Source organism: Leptinotarsa decemlineata, unplaced genomic scaffold (assembly GCF_025532065.1).
Source record: "Leptinotarsa decemlineata unplaced genomic scaffold, Ldec_3_MD MMD2_tig00026340_RagTag_RagTag, whole genome shotgun sequence".
Taxonomy (NCBI): Eukaryota; Metazoa; Arthropoda; class Insecta; order Coleoptera; family Chrysomelidae; genus Leptinotarsa; species Leptinotarsa decemlineata.
In genome coordinates, this window is record NW_027412694.1 from 11,482,090 (window position 1) to 11,494,160 (window position 12,071).

Below are 12,071 nucleotides of genomic sequence, written 5' to 3' on the forward strand. Positions count from 1 at the left end.
AGGCAGGAATTGAACCCACGACCTTCCGATCTTGAGTCGGGCGCACTACCATCGCGGCCAATTCCACAATAATGCCACCCTCCTGATGTGTTCGTCCAGTATCCTCTCAAATCCTTTCAACTATGGTGGACCAATATCTAATAGTTTACTGTATAGTTTGTTGAAATAATATTTTTAGTTATTAGATTTACCTGACTAGTAAATGAGTAGATGTGAAATCAATTTCAAGACAATTAAGATGCAAGTACCTAGCAGAGGTATCTGTGTATCTGTGGTATCTTGAAGATGATCACTTGGTGATCGAAACCAGTGTCGAGGTGTTAAAAATAACGGTTTTGGTGTTGGGATGAAACTCCAGTATTATTCATTATTAGAATACTTTAGACGTTAGTTACTGAGACCTAAAACATTTGACAATGTAGATGATAATAATGAAATGTTTTTGAAACTAGATTCAAAACTATCATTTGAAAATACGTTTTTTTCCATAACAAACCATTATCGAGAATATTCGGATATGGTACAAGTATATGAGAGCGTTGAGTTGCAGAGACAGATTAGATTAGTTCAAGGATATTTCAGAACACGAATTAGTTCGAGAGCAAGAAAAATGATGGGTATGTACGTGACACGTAATTTTGACTCGTATTTTTTCATTATTAAACAAAGAACAATGATTTTGGGCTCTGGTATCGGACATTATTTAATCGGACATTAGTTCATAATGGGCAACCTAAATGATGAATGATCTTACACAAGGTATCGGATCACATAATGTGAGTAGAGAAAAAAATTGTTTAGACACAGCTTTTTCCAATTCATGGATTGGAACTGGGTGTAAAATAATGTTTTAATATTTTCAGAAAAAATTGTTGAATAAGTGTTTCGTTTTCTTTTCTTTCTTGTCACATGAAAATATTTGTTTTCAGTTCATTTCAGCAGTGAGTCATTTCAGCAGTGGAATGTATCATTAAATGTTTATACTGTTGATAAGCAATTGAATATTAGTAGATACGAATCAATATATGATGAGAATCATTACCTGAAAACAATAATTGAATGCTGTGATATATTAATGAATTTAGGAAAATAAACTAATTGATAAATTTAGGGAATACGAAACATTGGAAAGAAAATCTGGAAACACCAAATTAAAGGAAACGGTATGTTTAGATAAAAAAATTAATGATATTTTTCTAGTATTTGTCCAAACAGCACAAAAAATGAAAACAATCATGGATATTTATTTCACCAGTGGACAGAGTTTCGAGACTGTGCCTGTTATATTTTTTCTGTTTTGTTGTTTTCAGCGTTATTTTAAAAATACTGCCATCATGTATTAGAAAGAAATATTTCATTCCATTTTTTTTTTGTTGGAATACAAATAAATTGAATATATCTTACTTGTGATGGACGTAATATGACATCCATAGGATCCACATACTCAGTGACGTAAGTATAAAGAGTGGATCTATCCAAAGGCCAGTTGTGGAGACGGCATGCTATTTGTACCAGGGCTGCTAAGAAAGTTTCCGGGATGTGCAGACCCGATACCCACAAGACAGTAGGCTCTCCGGTGGTTGACTATGAAAGAAAGAAATACGAGTTTCATTGTATTGTATTCACAACAGGAATATTCACTATTTTTGGAAAAATGATTTATAATATACCATCACATAAAAGATACTTCCCTGATGTTTTCAGAGCTTGACATCAAAATCATAATGATCCGAATTCTTTTTTGATAGCCGACATCAAGTCCGCAATAGAGATTGTCAAATAACTTGATCTTGAAAAGTCGTTAGATCATATTGATATAATTGTTTATAAAAAAGGGGGGGTGATTACATTCTTTACGAAGAGGACATCCATGGAATCGACAGAGAACTCAATCCTCGAATATAAAAGATTAACGAGCCTTCCTTCCCGCGAGGTTTTCAACTAGTTTTCTCACGATGAGAGCTGCAGTAGAAGGCAGAGAACGACTCTTGTCGGCGGTGGACCAAATGACCACCAAGGGGAGCCTCGTTTATCTTTAATATTCGAGGATTGAGTTCTATGTCGATACCATAGATGGTGTCAAGCTTGTTCTTTAGGGACAGTTGAGTGTAGCAATGCATTCTTGGTACAGCCTAACACCGCTGATGAAACCTATGGCAGGTGGAAACAGCGTTTTCTCCTATAAAGTTGGTGTTGAAAAAAGTGTGATGAATTTTATTTATAACAGAACGCGATAACGGTTTGCAAAATGGGGGAAACATTTTGATAAAACCTATTAGCGCAGAGGAGAGGACGATATCTAGATGACCGCGAAAGCAGACGTGAGTGAAGATCTCTGCAATTATTGTAAGAGAAATTTACTGAAAAAAATAAATGTCTAGAATGTGACAAAGCGTACTGTTTACGGTTCACCTTATCATATTATTTTTTGAGTTTAGTATTATTTTTGTTTCATTACCTTCCTAAATGCAAAGGTTGAGTGAGGAAATTTTCACTTTTATTTTTTGGGTATTATTATTATTTTTTTCCCCTGTAACCACACGGGATTCTTTCACCGCGCAAATGCAGTTGGGGAAAACTCAGACATGCGCGAAAAGAAGCAGCAGGAATACGGCCATTTTTCGCTCCGCAAATTGGTACTCCGCTTAAAAAAGTATTTTTCCCGCATTTTGTGATTAGCTATATGACTGCTATATGTGTAAAATCGAAACTCTAGAGTGTTGTGCAGCAGAAGAACACACATTCGAAGCCTTGTGGACATCCTATCCGTCGACAGAACAACAGGTGAGTGGACCCAACTGTTCGTCGTCATTCTGCATTGATTGGGAGTGATCTCCCTGGTCCTTTAATTCTTATTATTCTTATAATTGAATGAACCAGCGCCATTAAAGATTTCACACGTACAACAGAAACTATGCATCACATGTAGTTTGCTGCGAAAACAATATGGTTAGAAAAGAGAAACACCATAAATATTGCCCTAGATTCTAGATGGTCTAAAGGAATCTGAAGATAAGTGGCAATGGATTACAGTTTCCAAAAAAAAAATTAAAAAAGTGATGGTAGAAAATGAATGCATCAAAAGGATCCTGGAAGGTAAAGAAATTAGTTACAAATCATTAGAAAACAATATCAGGTTACTCCAAGAAAACAAATCGATCCTGGAAGAACAAGTAGAACAGCTAAAAAAAAGAACTGGAACACAAAAACCTAAGCTGATAAAAATAAAATAGAAAACAAAAACACTCAACCAAAAGGAATCGCGGACAGAAAATAAAAATACCAATACCAGACCACAAAAGATCTTCCACATAAACAGGGTGATCCAAATGACAATGCAACAACACCACGGGATTGAGTAACTATTGTAACAAATCTGAAGCCGCCCCTGATCCATACGCCAGCCAATTCATCGAATAAATACATGACTCATCGCAAAAAATGCAGTCTGAAACAGCCGCGAAAAGTCTAGGCGAGTACCGAACAGACTACAGAATTCTACGATGGACCTTTACCGATATAAAAGGCCGGCTTCTCGTCCAGAGAGGGCAGTTAAGTTAAGAAACTGAATCGAGCGGTTAGACAAAGACAAAGACATTATTCATAAACAAATTTATGCTGATCTTCTCAACGTCTCAACCATATAAAAATGGATGGAATCAACTTAGAGAAGAGTAAAGTTTCATGAAAGTAACGAGACGTCGGAAGGCATGGAAGGAAATGGAAACGGAGATGATCATTTCTATCGAAAGGATGACAATGAAAAGAAAATTTGGATATTCCTAACTAGAGTTTCAGATACAATTAGCAGTAGACAATTAATATGATCGAAATTGTCAGAATGTTTTGCAATCCTATAATGACCATCTAGTGAAGTGGAATAAAAAGAAAATGGTAGCCAATGAATCATATGCTAAGAGGAGTTACTTCAAGGAATCAGCATACATTCTCACATCTTTTTAGAAACGGATCGTACTTGGCTCTCCGTCTTGAAGAAATATATGGAAAGCGGCAAAATTGCAATAAAGAGAACATCTTGAACATCACAAATTTCAAACGCTGTTCAAAAACTTTGACAAATTCCATATTATAAATCACTTTCAATATTTGTTGAAGAAGTTGGAAAATAAGCCTAGTTTTGGAAAAGGAACTGCAAGATATAAGTTGCGGTTTTTATCTACAATTCACCGGAGTGGTCAATCTCGTCGTTATTGTGTTCATAGTTCTTTTATTTGCTACTTTACATTCCATCTTCACTTTACAAGCCATTAACATAGAGAGAGAGAGAGATAATAATCCAAGATCCCAGAGTGATCAGACATAACTTATTTTCACATAGAAGATACCTTAGGTTCTCAGTACCGTCACATGTTCTTTGAATACCTGCGTGCTTGTGGGGCTCGTCTTGTGACACCTGGGCAGGTACTAGGTAAGACAGGTAACTAAAAATAAGAGATACCCAACCTAAATTTACATGACTGATTTTTATATGTGTCAGATACTTTCCATGGACGCTTTAGAGCTTCACAATAAATAAATGAACTTCACTTATTTTCACATGTTTGGTTTTCAAATATGTTATTGAGGTAACTATTACAACGTTTTTTCATCAGTCAGACAAATTGTAGTGAGCAAATATCCCGTAAACACAGCCGAGAGAATGAGAGCAAGAGCATTGCATGCGTCTCAGAGTATAATATTTAAATATTTTCAAAGTACTTACTGCTTTCGATTCAATATTTTTGCATCTCTATTCAAATAAGACGAACTTCAACTTAATATTTAAGTAAATTAATTTATTGCATATATTTGGGAAAATGATTTTTTTTGCGGCATCAACTGCTAGGTTATTAGCCGCGGACTTGTTGTTTCTTTTTCAAATTTCATCTATTATATTTGCATCTTTCAAAAATGCCATCATGTTGCTCAACGTTCGTCAATCATCACATAGAATTTTTCATTGCCCCAGTTATATTATGTTGTCTCCTGGTTTATTCATATTTTGGACAATCTACAAGTATATGTTGTATCGTTAGTACTGTTTGGCATATAGTACATAGAGGATGTTGTTCTCCTAGGAGCAAGTAAAGGTGTGTTATTTTTGTATGGCCGATTCGCAGACGCGTGAGAACAACTTGTTCTTTCCTGGTCAATTTCAGTGGTGAGATTCGCTTATGAATTTATTCGGCACAATTTGATTTTATGAAGGAATCTCACGTTAAAAGGTAAGACCTCGTTAATCCTTAGCTCGCACAAGTTTAGACTTCTGAGGGTTGTCATTCGTAGGGATACGACAACTGGTTAACGGAAAAATAGATTTCAAACAGATTTTCATTTCATTATAAAAAGGTACTAGTTGAAACAATTGAAACAAAAATCATATTATAAAAAACTATGATTAGGTTAAGGAAGTATTTGTTTATCTTTCAATCATCGTAATCATCGCCATAATCATTGGAATTTTCATCATTAGCCCAATAATGCGATATTGTCCATTCGAGTCATCATCCTCATCATCATCAGATATGTTGTCGTTGTTGGCAGCTTCTTCTTTAAAAAGATAGATTGAAAAATTATAAAACATGAAACTGCAAATATAAACATTTTTAAATTCGAAGTCAAAGTACAGTATCCGATTCACTAACGTCTTCCGGTAAGCAATGAAAATGATACTGGTTTTCTTGTAAAGTCCACCTGTTGTTTTCAAGAGGTAAAATGGTAGGTTGCTTTTGATGTGCATTGTTTCATATGCTAGCAATGTATTTAGCTCGGAAGAATTGTTGAAATGACTCAGACTTGCATGTTGGTATACTTCTAGCACAGTGGTCGCCAACCTCTTCAATGTGTTGAGCTACTTTGTTAATTTTGGAATAAACAGCGAGCTACCCACACGGAAGCCACGTAACGCAACGTAAATGAAATAATCCACAGTTAATTTATCATTATATGTATTTATTTTACTATATAACTGGTAATACATAATACATAGGTACTAATAATAAACTAATAACAAAATAACTAATATTACTAGTACGTACTTGTTCATAGCTACATTCCTACCTATCAAACGAAGTTGTTTAAAAAATAAACACAAACTTTTATCCAGCCACAACGGCATGTCACGTATTTAAAAATAGTTAATAATGAAAAATAAAAAAGCACGTTCAATGAGAAGGCTGACATTCAGACTCATCGATATTTTTTTTTTTAAGGTTTGCGGTATAATTTGATGCAGCCATTCGAATACAATTATCCAAATGTTCATCTGTAAGTCGATTGCGATTTGTTCTTAATAAACTTCATATTGGAAAAAGAAGATTCACACAAATAGGTTGAACTGAATAATGCTTTCACTTTCAAGGCAACACGGCATAGAACTGAATATTTGTCTTTACTTACAATAGGTCAGATACATTCAGTACTTGAGACTAACGATTTTAAGGCTAAATCATTTTGAAACTCAATGGCTTCCATTTCTGTTGCAGCGATGTCTTCGCCAAAGTTCTGCATAACACAAGTTGCAAACTATTGGATATCAATTTCCATAAAGGGTGAAACAACAAACTGCGCTACTAAAGTCATTTCATTGAAATCCTTAAAACGATTTTTGAAGTTATTCTTCAGGGTAGAAATTATTTCTACATGATATTTGTTGTCATAGGGTTCTAATGGATTTTGAGATATTTTTTCTGAAATAATAGGAAAATGCTTGGCATCGCTGTTAATTAGGTTTTGTTCCCAAAACTCCAGCTTTTTGATAAATGCTTTTATATCAGAAATCATTTCCGCTAGTTCTTTGTCTCTCCCCTGAAGCTGCAAATTAAGTTCGTTTAATTTCTCGGTAATGACCACGAGAAAACCAAAATCTCTAAGCCAGATTGAGTTTTCTAGTTCCGGAGTCGGTTCATCGCGTTGTTTGAAAAATTGAACTATGCCAGATAGGACATCATTAAAACGTTTCAGCACCCGTCCTCTACTTGACCATCGGACTTCAGAGTGAAGGAGTAGGTCTCCGTATTAACAGTCAACTTCATCGGCCAAGGTTCTGAATTATCTTCTTTGTAACGCTTGAGCTCTAATCTTGTTCACAATTTTTACCACCATTTTCATAACGTTGTTTAGTTTCAGGAAATTTCCACATAATGCTTGCTGATGGATAATGCGGTGGTAACAGAGAAATTGCGAAAAAGTTTCATCTTTACGACATAAAGCCACCAGACCCTTATAGTTGGAATGATTTTTCAAAATTAGAATGTACAGTTTTATGATGTCTCTCAATATTTCCTTTTTTAGCAACGGAGACCGAAGTATTACATAACAAACACATATTTTTATCCTTAACTTCTGTAAAAAAGTATTGTTCTTCCCATTCCGAATGAAAGTGGTGTCTTTACCTTCCTACAACTGCTTGCCATAATATTATTTTTGTTGTTCTCTACTAACCCAACCGCTGGACGTTGGTTACGCGTTCAGTTTTAAACTAAGCACAATGTCGCCGCGCCGTGCGTATTTATCCCGTTCAAAGCATTCCAGATCGTTCTCGAACACTAACGCGCTGATCCGGCTGGTCGGTTCTAGCCGATTCTAGCTTGATGGCGTCAGCGGCAGATAGCTCACCGCAACGTTGCCGCTGTTTATGTTTAATATTATGACAATTAGATTTTTTTGTGGAATTTTCGGAAGCTTCTCTGATTTTTGCAGTTTGTATTTTTTAAATTAAAATCGTTGTGAGAGCTACCAGAATTGCCTCCGCGAGCTACCGGTAGCTCGCGATCGACAGGTTGGCGACCATTGTTCTAGCATAATTTATTTATAATTTTGTGGATTTAATTTTTCGTTAATATTAGATACTCTAAAATTATTTAAAACCAGTTGAAGACAGTCAGCACCAACGTCGAGTATGCCATGGACACTATAAATCTCGCAGATAAGTTTTTATATTTCATTGAAAATATCTTCTTGTAAATGCCCATTGGTAAACGAATCTGGATCTCCAAATTGCATAAACGTTTGCTGATTCATGTTTCTTCACTGATATAATAAATGGTCTTTTTTTACCTTTCTTAAAAAAGGCGGGATTGAAGTCACATCCAGTCAATGCATAGAATCCTGGAAAACTTCTACACAAAGATGGCCCCAAGTGCTTGTACACTTTTGTTAAATTAATATATCTTTGGTTATTTCCGGTGCCTGCATGCGTATATTGCTTTGGCGCTCATTCTCTCGTCTGAATAATTTTTGTGTTTAGGGGATGTTCGGTCAGTACAATTTGTCTGACTAATGAAATAACTTTGTAATAGTTACCTATATAATATATTTGAAAATCAGACCTGTTAAAACAAGTTTATTTATTTTTTGTGGAGCTTTAACTGGGAACCTACGGTTTCATCTATGTTTCAGTTATGTGTGGTCGCTCTGGGACCTTAGTCTATAAGTAATTGAATCAAATAATATTCATCGTTTTTGAAGTAAGGAGTAAGTCTGATTATTCTACTGGTGTCGGTTGAATGCTAACAAACCACCATTTTTTATTTGTTTAATTTTGAAGACGAGAACAGATTATGGCCTCTGAAACTCAATTAAGTATCCTTTCCTAGCTCTATTTTTGATAGACAAAATCAATGAGTTCGACAAATTACTGATAACTCCGTTATCACCCGATGACGATTGTGAATACTAACAATCAAAACATCGTGAAATAAGCTTGGTTTCAAATCTTTTTCTTATTCCTTTTTATCACAATTTCCTCTTAGGATTCATGTTTTTTGTTTGTACTGTAATAATATTTTTCTTATTTTTATTTCATCGTTAATTCATTTTCATTTCAGGTCACCACGATTCGTTTTTTTCTCATAGATTTCAAATATGTTAACCTAACTCTTTATTCACCAAGAAATATACAGTATTTGGAGTTGTTCATAAGACTCTACAGAGTCCTACAGCTAGAACTACGTGGTTAATTTGCATTTCAAAACAAGAGTAGCCGTTGAAACCGAAAAAAAAACGGTAATAACAGTGTCATCCCTGTCACAATAATTGATGGTCGTATCAAAAGTTACGTAATGCATGTTGATCATGTTATTACCCATGTGAAGTATTGTTGTTGGCGCATCTCAAAATGCTCCATCCATCCTCCCAAGTTCTTGCATGTAGCGGGTGCTAGTTTCCTCCATGCGTTCGGTAACTGACCGTTGTATAACGAATAAGCGACGTTATCCAGCACACTGTCCATACCTATTTCTCCTGATAGAGCTTTCTGTAACTGCGTCAAAGTCCTTCTCATCGTGTTTATGAGCTTGTTAAATCTCTCCAGCTCCTGAAGGAGAACAATCACGGTGGGTGACATCATCCGTTGAAAATAACGCTTTACTTTCCAAATTTCATACTCCTCTGGGATTTTTTTCAGTATATCCTTAGCAACAGAATCTATGAACTCCTCCCTGCTTATTCCCTCTCCAGACATAGCTGAAAATTCATTATCGTGAAGAAACTAAGGAACAGAAAAATAAAATTGATATTTACGATCAATTACGTTTCACATGTTTGTTCTCCAATATACAGGGTGTTTACTAAACAAACGGCAAAAATTTAAGGGACTATAATGTGGACTATTCTAAGAATATTTTGTCCTTTGATGATTTTTTGATAGGGCGCTTTTTTTCGAAGATACGGAACGAAACAAAATTTTGACAATAACAGTTTATAACAAAAAATTACATGTAATCTACAAGAACTGTTGAAAATAATCACCCCCCGCTCGGAGGCAAGAATCCAATTTTCTTCACATCGACTCTCGAACTCTTTCAAAAACACTAGGATCACTTACGAGACATACTATTTAAATTGAATGTCTGCAACCGTTTGTAGTTATCAGAGTGTTGTTGATAGGTACCAACAGGATTGTTGGATTTGTTATTACTTGGTAGGTCCAGTGTAGTGCGCTATACTTTTATTTCGGTTACGTTAATCATTTCAAAATTACCAAAACTGTTAGGTACTGTCCAAATTGTTTGAAGGTGATTGACAATGTTTCATGATGAATTTCACTAGTTCGGACTTCCATTGTCTACAATATAACCAGCAAATCAGGAATAGCATACCATGTTTGGACCCATCATTACAACATCGAGTGGTCCCAAGCTGAGATCTTGCACAGAAAGGAACATTGGTTTAGGAGAAAATTCAAGGAAGCCGCATACATGTTGTCCAACAACGTATTCAGCCAGGTCAGCGTAGAAATACGCAACATATGGAAACCCATCTTCAAGCGAAAAATGGCCAACACCCGCCAAAACGGTCATCTCCTACGGAACCAGTGAAGCGGAAAATGGAAAGCAGGAATAAGTGAAAGTATTTCAACGACCTATAAATAGTCATCTTTTGGAGGAATCAGTCCAGTCATCACCCGAAGACGATTGTAGATACTAACAATCGAAACGTCGTTAACTAACGTGACTTGGAATCTCTACACTTTTTATTATTTTCTTTTTTCATTCCTTTAATTTTTATTTATTCAATTGTTATATTTTTACTTGTAGTTTATTTCACCATTATTTCATTTCAGGTTCATTTTGCTTAATATAATTGTTATTTTCAGCTATTCATTTTTAATTATTCTTTTTAGTTGATTCAGGGATATCAAATCATTTTATATAGTAGACAATGGAAGTCCGAATCAGTGAAATTCAGGAATAAAGTTGATACATGTTGATATTTTTCAATTCATTTTTCAATTGATCAAGCTTAGCATCTGAGAATACTCTTTTCTTATTTTTTGTATTTGTTTTTTTTAGTTTTAATTTTTCCTGATCTTTCAATTTTTAGCATTTGAGTCTCATAATTCTGTCAAATATAGATCCCGAGCATTCAAACGGGAATAAAAATTAAATGAAAAGGAGAGTTACAAACAAACAAACATACATACATACAAGTGAAGCTAATAAAAGCTTGTTAAAAATAGATCTATTTCTTGCTCAATTGAGAAAAAGTTTGTAAATTCAAACGGATTTACGCCTAAAATGAATAATTTAGGAGCCACTTCAAGTACATACGAACGGCTACGACTATGTCAACTAAAGCTCTTGGAATTTGAGATTTAACCGTGTGCGTGTTGAATAAATTTGAATTGTAAAATAAGTATCAATAAGAGCTATTTTAACTTCCACATAATGACCGATATGACACGTGCCAAAGGCGGCAAGTAGGTATCATAAGGTAATAAGTCGTAATGTCGTAAATATGATTCGTCCGACATTCTAGACTGGTACACATTTTTAATATATGTACATGCAATGACGCTGAGATGGAATGAGAATAAAGGTACCCAAATAAATAATATTCACAATTTCTAGTTCTCGACGCTGCTCCCCATAGAACTCTTCGCCCTTGAACCCCCGGGTAAAGACGGTTCTGTGTGTAAAATGCCTGAACCAATGAAGAAAGCTAAACAAAAACAAATAATTAGGAAAATATTGAAGGCTCTAGACAGTAGTAACAGTTCAGTAACAGGGAGTGGATTGATCACCACAAGAATTACGCGTTGATTCTACTTTATATGGATCGTGGAAGGAAATATTCGTGCCTATCTGTCACACTCTGTGACATGGAATACCGAATAATGAGTATTTCTTGAGGCAGGCAAAGAATACAATTTTAAAGTAATGTTTCACGCGTATGAATCAGGCGACTGTGCGATCGGATTTTTCACAATTGAACGTTTTTTGTTCGAAAACAAGGCGAAGAATACTCGAGATGTTGTTATTCCTTTTCCCTGTTTTGTCTTTTTACAAAGATCAGAAACCTAAGGTAGAGAGTAGAAACAACAGCTGAAATAAAAGAAAGACATACCCCATTTCATATTGTTTAATGAGATAAATATCAAGTCGTACGGTACTATTATGCAATTATAACAAAGCATACGATCATATATATTGAACCTTCTCAAGCCTACTTGACGGATAACTTGCTGATACCAGTATATATAAATATATAAGAAAAAGCGTGTACCCAGGGCAAAATTCATGAATTTTTCCTAATGGGGAATAAGATGTTTTTGTGAGTTATGTTACCTC

At 35.1% G+C, this 12,071-nt stretch overlaps 1 protein-coding gene across 1 annotated transcript in view; it reads right to left on the reverse strand.

Moving 5' to 3' along the window:
* Dhc98D (Dynein heavy chain at 89D) overlaps positions 1-12,071 on the reverse strand; it is a 114,807-nt gene that overhangs the window by 3,816 nt on the left and 98,920 nt on the right. Inside the window, exons 23-24 of the mRNA XM_074183569.1 lie at positions 9,086-9,465; positions 1,405-1,584 (exon numbers count right to left, since the gene is read on the reverse strand). Of these exons, the coding sequence (XP_074039670.1) occupies positions 1,405-1,584; positions 9,086-9,465 (560 nt within the window). The remainder of the gene's footprint in view (positions 1-1,404; positions 1,585-9,085; positions 9,466-12,071) is intronic.